We start from the raw sequence: 17,926 nt of genomic DNA on the forward strand, positions 1-17,926 counted from the left end.
ACAAATAAAAATGAGGCACTACTTGTAAAAATAGATTGGGTGTTTCCTTCACGATTGCAAAAACAGAGAAACCAGATTAGTCAGTACGCAATACAGACTGCAGAGGATATGTTCATACACAATATTATAATCCTATTTCACATTTCTGTATATTGGAGTAATTGATACAATTAAAAAATAGTATGTTACAGTAATCAAACAACATTGTCAGATGTTTTACGAATCGCATGCTTGTCAGGACAATGCTGGGTCGCAAAACTTAGGTAGGAACATTCCATATTTGTTTATTGTGAGAATCAAATAAATATTAAAAGAATGTGCCATCTTATAAGAGAACAAAGTTAATTAATATTCAATCCAAAGTGCATTACTCTTTTGTAAACAAAAACTATTATTTCGTTATTATTTTAAAAGTGCAGTAAAATATCACAAAGGACATTTTTAGGGAAGAAATATCGGTATATTTCGCCCCAGTCAAACTTTCGCCCTTCTACCCATAAACACAATTATTGCCCAGCGTAAATTTGACACATCACATTTAATTACTATGTATACTATGGTGTTAACAAACGTTTGCTGTAACGATAAATTCACCCTCGTTACGGAGCAAGTTGATATAATTCTCGTTAACACTGTTCAAGATGCTGCTCTTAGTCTTTGTTACCTACTGGCCCAGATACAAGTGAAACAGGCGAGACCACTACCAGAGTCTCAGATACAAGTGAAACAGGCGAGACCACGACCAGAGTCCCAGATACAAGTGAAACAGGCGAGACCACTACCAGAGTCTCAGATACAAGTGAAACAGGCGAGACCACTACCAGAGTCTCTAACTACAGGTAATATGTATGAACAAAGGATTGCGACGATAATATCAGCTCCTGGGTAAATATACAGATGTTAGTCAATCCTCAAACAAATTTCAATGGGATCAATAAATTTTCATGATGAAAGTTCAGATCCTTTACTTTCAGGAAGAGAAATTTTCATAATTTTCATAGATTTATCATTCAAAAAAACTGAAAGGACGATATTGAAAATTCCAGTGTCTTTAAAACTACTCTATTTGAACTAGTTCAAAATTTACATCCTGTTCAGTTTAAAATTATCAATTGTACATCAGAATCAGTCTTGAGGATATTTTTATTTTCAAATTGTGTTAAGTATCTACCGTAAATGTAATCATAAAACTAATGTTATTCATCAATTAAACAGCTCTGTTGACAAAACATGGCAGACATTTATTCTTATTTTGAAACACACTTCCCATGATGCTTTCCGGATTCTGAATAAACCCTGATATCAAAATGAAAACCAAATGTCTTTTGTTTTGTCTTTTAATACAATAAGGTAAAAATTGTTTGATTGTAGTAGAGGATGCCCTGTAACTTACAATATTAGGCCAGGACTACTAACCTTGTTTATCGTGGTTGATGATCTGAGACAATATGGTGATATGAACCTGGTGGTGAGCACTGACTAGACATAACAGGTATTATCAAAAGGATTGCAGTGTTGAGATAGACATGATGGAGGTGGATAAACTTGGGTGGAATTTTTACAATGAATTTGGCAAGTGAAGGAGCATGTTATACCAGCTAAAAAAGTTACCCAAAGATATATTGCCTAGAAATACTTAATTATGCACAAATGTCAATCTTTACTTTATGAATTTATGAATTTAACCACTGGAATAAAACAATTTGAATGGAAACTAAGACAGAAATACAGTAAGTTAGAAAATGTACGATAATTAACAGTAGGGCTTACAATCAGTGGTAAGTATGGGTCAAACAGATATAGATTAAAACTATAATCTGTTTAAAATAAAACAAATAATAATATCACCATCATCACGACTAAACTCTGAGACTATTTGACATCACCAAATTGACTTGGCAATGTGAATTGTTCTTATGTATTTGTTCTTAATGACTATCAAGTCTGATAGAAAATAGAGAAATCAAAAATGTGTTGTACAAACTGAAATGTCTGAAAACCTTGTTTTTCCTCAAATTAAATAAAAGGCTTATCTTAACTCTGTCCTGCTATTAAGTACAATACATTTAACATGAGAACACCTTGTACACAATAATGCTGTAACATTTCCCACAGTGCCTCAGTCTGTGACTTCTACAGAGGTCATATGTAGCATTCGATGAACTCTAGGTACAAAGGTCCCTACATAGCACTCATATTCTCTCGTTTCTGTAAAACATCTCTAAGACTTCAGCACCAGTTCAAACAAATCTGCACTTCACAATAATACTTCTGATTTGTGCTCATGCCACAGTGCAGGTTCGCAGCAAATGGAAGAATCGTTTTGATTGGTAGGCCTGCGACCTTACTTATCTAGGAACTGACCACAGGTTAGAAGACTGGTTTGACTTGGTTAGTTCATTGGCAAGTTGTCCACTTAATGCGGTGGCCCCTAACTAAGAGGTTTGGTCAGGGAAGGGCAGTCTATCCACCCTATAGGTCCGTCACCTTGTTCACATAAGTCTCGGGAACACCTTTGGTCCGTCACCTCGTTCACAAGTCTCGGGAACACCTTTGGTCCGTCACCTCGTTCACAAGTCTCGGGAACACCTTTGGTCCGTCACCTTGTTCACAAGTCTCGGGAACACCTTTGGTCCGTCCACAATATACACAGCTTATCTCTCTGTAAACAAGAACATTCCTCAATTTCAGTCATTTTTCTGACTTTTTACACATGAAAAAACTGATGCTCAGACCAAGTCACTTTAATCTTTTGTGATATTATATCCGTCTACCTTCAAATGAGCTATACACATTAAATACCTGTATCTTTTAGTGTAAATTCAATTTTCCTTTTTTTGTTCAGTTACATTTATATCCATCTGTCTGTAACATAAATATATGTATCATTATTGGTAAGATCTCCTTAATTTGGAGAGACACTCGCAATGTTTTATCCTCATTTTTTACTTTTGAAATTTAACAGCAGAATTCCCAAAATCCCACTTTTTGCTTTCAAATATAATGAATTCATTACATGAAACAGCTCAGACTTTGGTATATTACGCTTCTATAATAGGGGTCACCACAGATACCATTTCCCACAATGTTTTCAAGGATCTGTAACAAAACAGTTGAAGTGAAAGGAGAGTACCAACTAACCTTTCATCACTTCCATAACCGGTTAATATTTCACTCTTAATCACTGGAACAGAGATAATGTAGAAATATTAGTAACACAGCATACATAGAAGACATTTTTTTTTATACTTTTTAAGTAATTTACGAAAAAGTATATGCATCAACTGAACTGCGGAAATTAGTAGTGCCATATGCGTAATATAGATTGTCTATTCAATGTAATTCTGATATTTTCTGGTTATGCAAATACCATACCGTAGAAATGGTGTATCAAAACAATCATTCTACCATCCCTTAATCTACCTGCCCAATTGCTAAAATACAATCATGCTGCCGATGGTTTGGACATTTCTAATATCATTACCAAGATGAAACTATACCTAACAGACCTTGATTCATCAACCCATAACAACACTATTGTATGCACAATACATTTGAACAGAAGAACAACATTACCCGTAAAAGAGGTTTCGGTAGATGTGAACCTCACAGACTAATGATTATAAACCTTGAGAATGCATTCAATACTTAACAGAATGGACGTCACACAACATTTTGTTGCCAGCCTCAGAAAACAACGTGCACAGACTGTACTGTACCAACCCTCTATACAACGTGCACAGAATGTACTGTACCAACCCTCTATATAACTTGATGTTCTTATCACTGATGCCATAGTATTACCCTACAGAACTCACTGATGCCACAGGATTACCCTACAGAACTCACTGATGCAGTAGAACCTTTTCTTCTTCCGGGCTTATCCTAATTATCGAACACTCTAGAACTGCTCACACGCTTATTGACTTCTACTCTATTTACAACAGTTCTGACAATTTAATCATGCTTAATATTCTTTCTATTACAATTCCTATTCCTTAAGAGCCAGAACAACAACCTTAGAGTTTTGATTGTTCGAGCACTTTTGATACCTTTAATTTCATGTTTACTATCCCTTATTTCTGTTCCTTTAATCATCTCTTGCATTGGAAATACTGTTATACTACAATTCATTCGTTCACATTTACTATGATATTTTTATATAATCTATAATCACACTGAAATTATTTAGCACTTATTCTATTATGCACCAAACAAATTGCTAAACCTTGTCACCCTACCGGACTGTAACTCTTAGCAACTTGATGACGTCACAGTTATTCTTTATTGTTCTAGTCACATGACCTTTATTGTCATTGTACCATAGTTGCAAACATCATGTAACTGTGCTCTTAAGACGGCCTCCCTTTGGCCGAAACATGTCAGTACTTAGGATGTAAATCAAACATTACATTTTGTACCAGATTCAGTGGTGTTGTTGCTCATCATTTCTATTTTCATTTGCTCTGCTTTCCCCGATGAGCACTGTTGAATACCATTAAGGAATCCACCCCAGGATCCCTACCGCCACTATGGAACTGACTTCCTTTCAGGGACGTTGAGTCTCTACCCCCCTGTTGTTACATCCCTTAATCTGTACAATTATTAATAATCATTGCAATGAAAAGAAAGTACCATTCTGTTAAGTTAATAAATACTAAACATGATATCTTCCATTCCACTGCAGTGAAAATGTAAGTGTTTTATCAAACTGATAATTTCCCATATTTTACTGATCAAAATGTAACAAATAGTTAAGAAGGCAATGGGTTCTGTCCCTCTGGCCGTGACATACTAAAGTCCTCAACAATGGTAGTTGTTATTCCCTGCTTAACGTTCAACATTTAGGGTAATGGCAACAAATGTTTCACCTGTTGTCAGTATGTGACCCGGTGGAATGCTGTGCTGGGTGCTTCGGCATGGTATTTCGGTGAGGTAGCACTTAAAAGTTGGCATCAGATATGCACTATCTCCAAGGAGGCATAAACATCAAGTGCACATACACACAAGCAAGCATATATTAACTCATTCACCCCTGTAATTTCATTATGGACTATTCCAAACTTTGTATTGGAAGAGTTCAAATGTAGCTTCAGGGGTGAACTAGAACTGTAAGCCAAAGGCTAACTAATACCCCCGCTCCCATATAAACAAGAACTGTAAGCTAAAGGCTTACTAATGCAAAGCAATATAATCTCCCACCAGTAATGAGTTAATCACTATTTTATTAAAAACAAAAAACAAAAGTAACTAAAACATAAACAAGTATTTCGCACAAAGGGGCATAACTCCATCAAAAAGGGTCAAAATCCCAAATTAAAATGCCAGTGCCCAACACCATAAGATATTGATCATTCATGAAAAGTTTCAATGAAATCCACCTGTTAGTTAAGGAGGAGTTGCACGGATAACTATTTCGCACAAAGTGGCATAATTCCATCAAAAAGGGTTGAAATCCCAAATTGAAATGCCGGTGCACAATAACATAAGATACCGTTCATTCATGCAAAGTTTCAATGAAATCCACCTGTTAGTTTAATAAGGAGGAGTTCTACGGACAAGTTACTGTGGACGACATCCAGACATCCAGAAAGGGTGATTCCAGTATACCCCGCCCCTTACTTCGTTAAGGGGGTATAATGAGTTAAACACATAGATGCATATCCTTAAATGACCTTAGTTTCGTGATACTTACCAGGTAAACCAGCTGATACAGCCTATATAGCAGACATCGCCTCCTTTAAAACAAATCAATCAATGATCAAATAGAATTATCACACAACATAGAATACTTTAATGACAAGAAATAATAGAAAGTGATTCTAAAAATATGGCAGGTTACATCATTTATTGAATTATTGATCAGAAATCGGAGAAGTGGTCTTTTAACACAGGTTAACTTTTTGTTAAAGTCTATTGCATCCTGTGTTCATGCTTAATATGTTCCTTGTTATTTTGCTGCTATAAAATTCATGTAAATGCCCTCAATATTTGAGAGCAAATATGTATTTATTATTGCCATCACGTCATTGTCATGTTTAAATGAGTGTAAAGCACAAATAAAAGGCATTGTTGCCTATTGCAAATTAAATAAAGGTTAAATTAACAAAGAAATTACTACAAAGGGAAATATTAAAAGTGGCCTGTTAACACAGGTTAAATTAACAAGAAATCACTACAAAGGGAAATATTAAAAGGCCTCTTAACACAGATGGTCTCTTAATAGAGGTCTCTTAACACAGGTGGTCTCTTAACACATGTGGTTGTGTAAGCATGTTAGACTGTACCTGGTAATACATGTAGTTCAATTTGGTATTCAAAGAAAACTCAACTCTTACCAGTGTGTTAAGAGTCGTGAATTTGGTAATCAATTGAAATTCAGAAGACGGCCAAAAGAAAGTTTATCGAAGAATGAGAGAATAATATACCACACCTTGTAATACATGTATCTGACTTGTACTTACCTCTTTCTCCCATTCCCTCTCTTCATATATCTTATCAAAACAATCCTTCATATATACATACTGAAACAGGAAACAGAAATCAGAATCACACTCAACTGAAGGGTCTTTCATGTCATAATTATAAAATATTGTAGTAGTTGACACAGAATTTTAAGTCTGGGTAGGTAGGGGAAAACGTTTTTTTGAATTTTACTTGTTAGAATAAATCTTAAATTTGTTGCCTGTNTCTATTTGGTAGCTTTCCAGTAGAAATAGATTTGTTGAATAAGAGAGAGTGGTTTCACAAGCCTGTTTTGATATTGGTAATGTTTACTGCCATATGTAACCAATATTTTAGTTAAAGCAGGGATACTAAAACAATGTAACAAGACAACCTACTTATATTTAGGAACTGAAAGTCAATGAAATGATACTCATAATTCAAAATTTCAATAAACTATTTGGAGTAGGGAATTGTTTCACCCTGGATGGCCTTGCTTAGGCATTTATTCAATATTCTAAAAGGAATTACTGTACATACTTTAATTGTGTAGGGTAAAAATTTCAAACAACTGCAATATTGAGTCTATAAACTTAATTATAACTAGACATTAGAAGGGCAACAAATTCATTCGATCTACGTTCTGATCCTGTACTGACAATGACACAAATCTAGTATAGCTTCAAAAACAGCAGATAATTAGTCGCTAATATCATCTTTATACATGTATTACATAACCTTGCTAATCCTATTTCAAGTCTTTCTGTAATGTATATTACTTTCAAGTTCTGTATCACAAATTATTTTCAGTTAATTTCAAAGAACGATTTTCAGAAAGGACTGTCTTCATGTTAAATGTTTGTTAATTAAGTGAACAGACAACATTACTCAATAATCTACAGAGTTCGGCCTACAGGGCAGCATGTACAGCCATAATGGAAACAAGCCTGTCCAAAAAGTCTCTATCGACTAACAAACGGGAAACAGGCCAGTCCAAATAGTCTCAATCGGCTAACAAACGGGAAATAAGCCTGTCCAAGCAGTCTCAATCGGCTAACAAACGGGAAACAGGCCAGTCCAAATAGTCTCAATCGGTTAACAAACGGGAAACAAGCCTGTCCAAGCATTCTCAATCGGCTAACAAACGGGAAACAAGCCTGTCCAAAAAGTCTCAATCGGCTAACAAACAGGAAACAAGCCTGTCCAAGCAGTCTCAATCGGCTAACAAACGGGAAACAGGCCAGTCCAAATAGTCTCAATCGGCTAACAAACGGGAAATAAGCCTGTCCAAGCAGTCTCAATCGGCTAACAGACGGGAAACAGGCCAGTCCAAATAGTCTCAATCGGCTAACAAACGGGAAATAAGCCTGTCCAAGCAGTCTCAATCGGCTAACAGACGGGAAACAGGCCAGTCCAAATAGTCTCAATCGGCTAACAAACGGGAAATAAGCCTGTCCAAGCAGTCTCAATCGGCTAACAGACGGGAAACAGGCCAGTCCAAATAGTCTCAATCGGCTAACAAACGGGAAATAAGCCTGTCCAAGCAGTCTCAATCGGCTAACAGACGGGAAACAGGCCAGTCCAAATAGTCTCAATCGGCTAACAAACGGGAAATAAGCCTGTCCAAGCAGTCTCAATCGGCTAACAGACGGGAAACAGGCCAGTCCAAATAGTCTCAATCGGTTAACAAACGGGAAACAAGCCTGTCCAAGCATTCTCAATCGGCTAACAAACGGGAAACAAGCCTGGCCAAGCAGTCTCAATCGGCTAACAAACGGGAAACAGGCCAGTCCAAATAGTCTCAATCGGCTAACAAACGGGAAATAAGCCTGTCCAAGCAGTCTCAATCGGCTAACAAACCTGAAACAAGCCTGTCCAAGCAGTCTCAATCAGCTAACAAACCTGAAACAAGCCTGTCCAAGCAGTCTCAATCAGCTAACAAACCTGAAACAAGCCTGTCCAAGCAGTCTCAATCGGCTAACAAACGGCAAACAAGCCTGTCCAAAAAGTCTCAATCGGCTAACAAACAGGAAACAAGCCTGTCCAATCAGTCTCAATCGGCTAACAAACGGGAAACAAGCCAGTCCAAAAAGTCTGAATCGGCTAACAAACGGGAAACAAGCCTGTCCAAGCAGTCTTAATCGGCTAACAAACGGGAAACATATCAAGGTTTGAATTACGAATGTCAGTTTCTTTCTACTTACATATGGTGTAAGTATTTGTACGATGCGTGACTTTTTGCCTGGCCGATCGTATTCGAAGCTAAAAACCATGCCCTCCTCCTCCATCTCGTAGCTCTTTACATCCTTCCACTGGAACTCTATCACCTGGGACTGAAAATACAGGTCAAAGGTCATTCCTCTAGATTAGTCCTTTAAATGGACTTTTAACACAGTTTAAAAGGCATTCCTTTTTAGCCTTCACCTTTAAAGTGAAGTAACAAAGGTCAGATGTCATCTTCCTAGTCATGACTTTTAAAGGGCTTTAACACAAACATATACTGATTTTTTTTTTGATTTCTTTTATCACAAAGTTATATTTTGTTAAGAATTTTAACACAAAGTCATATTTTGTTCAAACACTTCATTACAGGAGAATAAAACAACCTCAGAAGGAGGACTTTTCCTCCCAGACAATATCATTACCTCTGGTGTGCCATCATTTTTACACGCCTGCAATTTGAAACATTCACTTCCGATTATGCATATCACATGACCATCCTTGCGCGAGTCACATGCACAGTGAGGGAAAGCCACCTCACCATAGCCGTCTAAATGTCGGACAGTCTTCAGGTACTGGAAAATAAAACAGGGACACGTTATAAAACTCCAGGCACAAATAAACAGAGGTATCCAATAACACAAAGATATCTCAATATTAACTGATCCATCCGCCCCTGAATCTGCTTTGAAATAGTCATGAGAAAAAAATGTATATTCTTATCTTCACTTGGACAATCCACGAAAATTATACATTTGAAAACTTGTGACATATCAATATTATGTAAATGTCCTTACTTCCAATAGCACCGGGGGTGTAAAAGATTCTGCATTGTAAACATTCTGATTGAACATTGATCTCTCTGCTTTTTGTTTGTTACAGATTTTACAATGGGCAGTTGTTATGATTTTAGAAAAGAACTGTTCATGTCTGATGTAAAAAATTATACTCACTTCTATTCTTTTGCCAGAATCTTGTAGAGATTTTAACTCGTACAGTTTGTCTTCTGTCTTAATTTGCCCTCTATTTACACTGTCCACAGCCTGTCAAATGAAAAAACAACATTGAACACAACACATTGAACTGGTCATAGGCTATAGACTCTGACTCTCATTATCTTTGAATGACATGAAAGTTTGGTATAAAACAGATAACAAGTCAAATTCTTATCCCCAAAGCTGACCATGTGCTTCATCAAAATCTGACAGGTGTTTTCTAAATACAAGAGGCCCATACGGCCTGTATTGCTCACCTGGATAATTAAGCAACCATTGGAAAATATTCTCATGAATTATAATACTGCACCTACGGGTAGTTCTAAATATTGGCGCTATCTCTCAGCAACACCTGTCCCTCATTGGGAACCTTCTTTCTGACCCCATGAATTGGGGTGAATTTTAAACATTTACCTCAATTTTCCTACATTAAGGCCATAATAAATTAATTGCTAGATTCTCATCCAAATTCTTTTCAAAATTGGGGCGGGGGGGCGAATTTTATTTTTTATTTTTCCTAAAATTTGAAATGGTTGCAAATGTGTTAAAAAAAGTGCAATAAAGGCGCATGTTCAGTGTACATTTATCTTTATTTTTTGTTAATAACAACTTTGAGTATGCAGTATACACATTGAACNAGCCCCCTGGGGAGTCAGCCCCACCATTTGTACAATTTTTAATCACCACCACCTAGGGATGCTTCCAGTCAAATATGGTTGATATCCACTTCTTAGTTTCAGAGAAGAAGTCGCTTAAAGCAATATGGGCAAATTGACCCCTTTTGGCCCTGCCCCTCAGCCCCCTGGGGGGTCAGCCCCACCATTTGTACAATTTTGAATCCCCACCACCTAGGGATGCTTCCAGTCAAATTTAGTTTAATTCCAACCAGTGGTTAAGAAGAAGAAGTCGTTTAAAGAAATTGTTGACGGACGGACGGACGGACGGACGACGGACGCCACGGTATGGCATAAGCTCACCTTGGTCCTTCAGACCAGGTGAGCTAAAAATATGATTGCTTACTGAAGATGCACTAGTGTTATATTAACATCACTCTTTATACTATATAATCCTTTTGTACTGTACTAACCTCCCAGAAGAAGAAGTTGACGGCCAATTCGTCCGAGTTGAGCATGGTCTCCCGCGTGAGTGTGAAGAGCCACTTCCTCATCGTGATACAGGTGGCTGTGGCCGTACTGTAATTCTGGATATAAATGTTGTGAGGGAACTCTAGAGGTTGTAGCTTCCTCTCTGTAACAATAACACAGTGATGACATCTCTGTAACAATAACACAATGACGACATCTCATTTGAATCTGTCATTTTTCTATCTGATGATCCTACATCAAGTGGTATACAAATCCTTCAGAAATCTTTCTGGAGCCGGGCTCGTGACTGAAGGGTTACGGGTTCAAGTCACGGCATGGCACTGTGTTGTATCTTTGAGCAAGAAACTTTACTCCGCTTGTCTCAGTCTACTCAGCTGTAAATGAGTATGTGGTTGGGCAATGCTAGAAATGTAGAATGCTAGCTGTGAGCGCCGAAATGGCAGCACCGGCTGTATTCCCCAGGGAGCTGAGAAAGATATTGGCTGGTTGCAAAGGCCCTATAACCAGGGATAATAATTTGTGAACAGCTTTGAGACGACCTACGAACTAGGTTGTACAAAAAGCGGTATTTAAGAACTGCATTTATTTTTATTTTTATTCTTTTCTTGAATAGGTCAGGGATCAAAATATATATTACAGTTTCCTACATGTACCCAAACATTACATTTGTTTGTCATGTTCTTCAGAATACTTTTCATTGATAAATGTTAGAGGTCAAAATATAGGTTGCAGTGACCTACTTTTGGTTTGTAACACCTTGACTTCATTAGGTGTAATCACACGTAAATTTTGATGGTTCTTTTTGAAATGTTATAAGATAAAACACTGCTAAGAGATAGACAGATGGTCAACGTGAACGCTACTGTATATACCTCCACGCTTTATCAAAGAAAATGTATAAAACTGTCTAAAATGTACAGTTTAGAAAGATTTCTCTTCAATTATTGTTCAACTTACCAAAATTATATTCAACGGTTTCAAATAGATAAAAGCATTGAGCAGCAGCTTCAGACATGTTTAGTTTCACCACCACAGCCTGAAAGGATTAACAACCATAGATAAGTGTTATAACAAGCTGCTGTTTACAATACAGATTAAACCCACCTTTCTAAATCTCTGTAGTCGATCATTACGATTAATTATTCCACTGTGTGACCTCCTAAATACAGCACCAGAATTAAAACCAGGATAATTACAAAGAGGTGATAATTACAATGGGGTTTTTAATCCGATTTTCATATGAATTAATTCCTAAAGTTTGTAATTAGTAAAATTAAATTGAAGTAAAATCCAAACCTTTTGATGGATCGAAAAACCTTAATACACAATGCCATGGATAATGGAAGTGCTATTTTAAGTCACCAAAACTGCAGAGATTTTGCATTTGAATATATTATATGTATAATTGATTATTATATTTATATAACACTGGTAAGGTACCCCTTCATAACCAATCAGTGTTAAACAGTACAACCTTGATGGTGTAACAGGAACTATAATATAAAGAACAACAACACTGGTAAGGTACCCCTACATAACCAATCAGCAGTAATACAGTACAACCTCGATAGTGTAACAGGAACTATAATATAAAGACCAACAACACTAGTAAGGTACCCCTACATAACCAATCAGTGTAAAACATTACAACCTTGATGGTGTAACAGGAACTACAATATAAAGACCAACAACACTGGTAAGGTATCCCTACATAACCAATCAGTGTAAAACAGTACAACATTGATGGTGTAACAGGAACTGAAGTATAAAGACCAACAACACTGGTAAGGTACCCCAACATAACCAATCAGTGTAAAACAGTACAACCTTGATGGTGTAACAGAAATTATAATATAAAGACCAACAACACTGGTAAGGTGCCCCTACATAACCAATCAGTGTAAAACAGTACAGCCTTGATGGGGTAACAGGAACTATAATATAAAGACCAACAATACTGGTAAGGTACCCCTACATAACCAATCAGTGTTAAACAGTATAACCTTGATGGTGTACAGGAACTATAATATAAAGACCAACAACACTGGTAAGGTACCCCTACTATAACCAATCAGCAGTAATACAGTACAACCTCGATAGTGTAACAGGAACTATAATATAAAGACCAACAACACTAGTAAGGTACCCCTACATAACCAATCAGTGTAAAACATTACAACCTTGATGGTGTAACAGGAACTACAATATAAAGACCAACAACACTGGTAAGGTATCCCTACATAACCAATCAGTGTAAAACAGTACAACATTGATGGTGTAACAGGAACTATAATATAAAGCCCAACAACACTGGTAAGGTACCCCTACATAACCAATCAGCAGTAATACAGGACAACCTTGATGGTGTAACAGGAACTACAGTATAAAGACCAACAACACTGGTAAGGGACCCCTACATAACCAATCAGCAGTAATACAGTACACCCTTGATGGTGTAACAGGAACTATAATATAAAGCCCAACAACACTGGTAAGGTACCCCTACATAACCAATCAGCAGTAATACAGTACACCCTTGATGGTGTAACAGGAACTATAATATAAAGAACAACAACACTGGTAAGGTACCCCTACATAACCAATCAGTGTAAAACAGTACATCATTGATGGTGTAACAGGAACTATAATATAAAGAACAACAACACTGGTAAGGTACCCCTACATAACCATTCAGCAGTAATACAGTACAACCTTGATGGTGTAACAGGAACTACAGTATAAAGACCAACAACACTGGTAAGGTACCCCTCCATAACCAATCAGTGTTAAACAGTACAACCTTGATAGTGTAACAGGAACTATAATATAAAGACCAACAACACTGGTAAGGTGCCCCTACATAACCAATCAGTGTAAAACAGTACATCATTGATGGTGTAACAGGAACTATAATATAAAGCCCAACAACACTGGTAAGGTACCCCTACATAACCAATCAGCAGTAATACAGTACAACTTTGATAGTGTAACAGGAACTATAATATAAAGACCAACAATACTGGTAAGGTACCCCTACATAACCAATCAGCAGTAATACAAGGTGATGACCAGCTCTACCTACCTCATGCACCTGGTCAGCTGTATCGTTACGTCGGATAGTGACCACACACACACTCCTGTCTGGTAGTAACACCTTCAGTTCTACCTCCGAACTCGGTGTCTCCTATATAAATGTGAAACAATACAGTCCAAATGACAGTGATTCTGTTGCAAATGATTACAACTAAGCATCCAAATGACAGTGATTCTGTTGCAAATGATTACACCTAAGCATCCAAATGACAGTGATTCTGTTGCAAATGATTATAACTAGACATTGAAATGCCAGCTATTTTCTTAAGACAATGGGCATGCATTCAAAGGAAAGTGATCAGATTAGGCTAGACGTCAATTGGAATTCTAATAGCAGGACAAGCTCAAGAATACAAAAAAAATCTAATCAACATTGAATGTTTTATCTTTGATTGTTTATTATTTATTGCAGTTAAATTAACTGTTTAGGCCAGGCTCTGAATCAGCCAGAGTGTTGCTGTCATTGCTTCAGGTCGCCATTTACACATTTTACAAATGAGCTAGTACAGTCTGTGTAAAATGTATATCTAAGTAATAGATGGCCCGAGTACATTTCGACCCAGAACATTGACAATGACTGTATATCTAAGTAATAGATGGCCCGAGTACATTTCGTCCCAGAACATTGACAATGACTGTGTATCTAAGTAATAGATGGCCCCGAGTACATTTCGTCCCAGAACATTGACAATGACTGTATATCTAAGTAATAGATGGCCCGAGTACATTTCGACCCAGAACATTGACAATGAATATCGGAGTCTCCCTTTTAGTAGAATACTTAGAAGACTTACAGAATCCATTTCTGGTGAAGCGAGGAATTCTTGCATAATGTCGCTCTCCCCTATCACACGTACTGCACAAACTGAAACAAACAGATTTCCTGTAAGTTTGTCATCAATCTAGTTTTGTTATGCAACAGACCCTCTAAACAACTCAAACCTCTTCCAAAAGTGGAAACGTTTCCCGATACTACATTGTGACGATGACTTGTAATGTTCAGACAGCTCGGGTCTAGATACACTATTACAATAATTGATTTTATTGACTTATTCCATTAATTGTACACCAAGTTCAACCTTTATTTTTTTGCCATGTCCTAAAAGTCACTCAGTATGAACAACAAATATCATCAAATGTCAAATCAGTTTCATGGATTGAACCACTAAACTAAAGCTGCAGCCACTCATCTAGTTTATGAAAATACTTTTCCTGTGGTGCCAGGTAAACAGCCAGGTACACAGCCAGGTAATAAACAGCCAGGTAAACAAACAGCAATGCTCGGTCTTTATGTAGTAGACATTGTGTGATATCTGTATCTGGAATCTTACCTTTTTCTAAATATTGCTCTAGCCCACGCCGCCTAGCATCTAACTGTTGTTCTGAAAGCTGGAATAGTTTCTTGCCTGGCATTTTAGGAAAATTGAAATCTGTAAACTCGCGTTTTATTCGTGTATGTAGCGTATCAAATTCTCTGTATCTCCTTGAACACAAATGTCTACCAGCCATATAAATGTTGAACACCTAAAATGGAAACAATAAAGATCATGAATGTCAAGTCATAAATATGTGAATTTCTGAGCAGTGTATTACCTCTACTCTATCTTCCCCACATCTGGAAATGGTTTTATGATTGTCATGTGGCATCATTTTTTTCTGAACATTGTTGTATAATATAATATAAACTTTATTTATTTTACAATAATTATGAAACAAGTTATATTAATCACTCTTGTTGGCCTGGATGTTAGCGTGTGGGGGGAGGGGGCTGTTTTTGTGGGAGGAAACCGGAGTACCCAGCAGGTGACCCCATACCTTTTCACGTCCGATCGGGGAATTGAACCCTTGCCGCCTTGGTGAAAAGCAAGTGCGCTATCAACTGCACCACCCGACCACCCATCATAAAGATGGGTGGTCGGGTGGTGCAATTTTCCAATATATGATGAAATTGATTTATTGTATGGTGGGTGTTTGGATAATTGAGTTTTACAGTAACCAACAGTCACATGATAGCACATGATACACACATTACATGGGTTTCAGAAATAAACATGGAACAAAATTTAGTGGTCACTCAAGATTTGATAGTCCAGGCAAACAAAACAAGAGGCACAGAGGGCCTGTATACCACTCACCTTGATATTTGAACAATCATTGGGAAATACTCTCAATAAAAGTACTTTTGCAAAAATTTCCATCTATTGAGTCTCCTTGGCTTAAGAATTTTGAAGACTAAATGAAACTTTGTATTACTCTATCCAAGCATGCTACTGGTCAAATATCATCATGCAGGGCCTCCTGGTTTTGCAGAAGAAGTTGTTTAAAGATAATCACTTATTTGACCCCTTTGACCTCGAAAGTAGGTCAAAGTCATTTATTTGAGAAACCTTTATATCATTCTGTTTCAGGTACCTTCTAGCCAAATATCATTGTCCTGGTTAATGAGAAAAAGTTGTGTAAAGCTTTTAATAATTTTTACCATTTGACCTAAAAGTAGGTCAAGGTAATTTATTTGAGGAAACTTTATAGCATTTCATACCAGGTACCTACTGGCCAAGTATCATTACTCTTGGCATCCTGGTTATTTAGGTTTTTACATGACCTTGAAAGTAGGTCATTTATTTGAGGAAGCTGTATATCACTTCCCAGGTACCTATTGGCCAAATATCATTGCTCTATGCCTCTTGGTTATTCAAAAGAAGTTGTTTAAAGGTTATTATAATTTTGACCCTGTGACCTTGAAAGTAGGTCAAGGTCATTTATTGGAGGAAAGTTTACAGCACTCTGTGTTCCTGGTACGTACTGTCCAAGTGTCATTACTCAGGGTTTCCTGGTTATTCAGAAGATGTTTAAAGGTTTCAAACACAAGCGCTTCTTTGTGATCTTTAAAGTAGGTCAAGGTCATTTATTTGAGGAAACTTTATAGCACTTCATGCCAGGTACCTACTTACCAAGTATTATTTACATATGTAACTCCTGTGACCTTGAAAGTAGGTCAAGGTAATTTATTTGAGGAACCTTCATAGCATTCTGTCCCCGGTACCTACTGGCCAAATATCATGGCCCAAGATCCTTGAGTTCTTAAGAGGAAGTTGTTAATAGTAAAAGTTGATGAAAGACAAACACAGGATGGATGGATGACAGACGGACAACAGACAATACACCATACCATAAGCTCAACTGCCACTTCGTGCCAGGTGAGCTAAAAAAGACTGATCACGAACATGACAGAGTATATTTTTTATATAAACATTGTAATCTGGGCCATACATGGCGCTCGACACAGTATTATCACTGTAATCAGGGACATTATGGATCTTGACATGGTCATAATTTGTACAGGAAACACACATTATTGTCACAATCCAGTCAATACAGAGGCTTGACACAATGATAAAATACAATCATAACTGCAAGATAAATACACATTGCCTGCAAGATAATGGGTTCTGGTGTCCCCACAGAGCAATGGTGCATATTCTATAATCAAAGCGTAACAGCACCGGAAATATATTTGTCAAATAGATCAGAAAATCTATTCAACGGCAGCAAACACTTCTCCGGGCGCCTCGAGATTTGACAAAACAGGATGTATTCAATAACCGTTACTTCATCACCATTAGCTGTATCAGCAGCATCAACCTTTATATCCTTTGTCAACTGTACAATAACAGTGTTGTAATATCACCCGAGTTGATACCTAAACTACAACAATCTAAACGAAAAATTACACGTAGTAATAGGCTCATCCTCTTACAGTTTCTTGATACAATACAGTAACAGTAGGCTCATCCTCTTAGTTTCTTGATAAAATACATTAACAGTGGGTTCATTCTCTTACAGTATCTTGATAAAATACAGTAACAATAGGCTCATCCTCTTACAGTATCTTGATAAAATACAGCAACAGTAGGCTCATCCTCTTACAGTATCTTGATAAAATACAGTAACAGTAGGCTCATCCTCTTACAGTATCTTGATAAAATACAGTAACAGTAGGCTCATCCTCTTACAGTATCTTGATAAAATACAGTAACAGTAGGCTCATCCTCTTACAGTATCTTGATA

General features: G+C 37.1%; 1 protein-coding gene across 4 annotated transcripts in view; it reads right to left on the reverse strand.

Annotated features, from left to right (window-relative positions):
* LOC110447422 (sorting nexin-27-like) overlaps nt 1–17,926 on the reverse strand; it is a 34,923-nt gene continuing 16,997 nt past the window's right edge. For 3 of the 4 annotated variants that reach the window (XM_021493102.1, XM_021493104.1, XM_021493105.1), the window contains 12 exons: nt 15,190–15,382; nt 14,653–14,723; nt 13,848–13,949; nt 11,723–11,801; nt 10,747–10,907; nt 9,618–9,707; nt 9,090–9,239; nt 8,649–8,777; nt 6,465–6,524; nt 5,696–5,738; nt 3,142–3,184; nt 1–2,662 (listed from right to left, as the gene is read on the reverse strand). In XM_021493102.1, coding sequence (XP_021348777.1) covers nt 5,718–5,738; nt 6,465–6,524; nt 8,649–8,777; nt 9,090–9,239; nt 9,618–9,707; nt 10,747–10,907; nt 11,723–11,801; nt 13,848–13,949; nt 14,653–14,723; nt 15,190–15,382 — 1,056 coding nt within the window. In that variant the 3' untranslated portion in view covers nt 1–2,662; nt 3,142–3,184; nt 5,696–5,717. The remainder of the gene's footprint in view (nt 2,663–3,141; nt 3,185–5,695; nt 5,739–6,464; nt 6,525–8,648; nt 8,778–9,089; nt 9,240–9,617; nt 9,708–10,746; nt 10,908–11,722; nt 11,802–13,847; nt 13,950–14,652; nt 14,724–15,189; nt 15,383–17,926) is intronic. The other variant, XM_021493103.1, reaches the window with a different exon arrangement.

Source organism: Mizuhopecten yessoensis, unplaced genomic scaffold (assembly GCF_002113885.1).
Source record: "Mizuhopecten yessoensis strain PY_sf001 unplaced genomic scaffold, ASM211388v2 scaffold3349, whole genome shotgun sequence".
Classification (NCBI taxonomy): domain Eukaryota; kingdom Metazoa; phylum Mollusca; class Bivalvia; order Pectinida; family Pectinidae; genus Mizuhopecten; species Mizuhopecten yessoensis.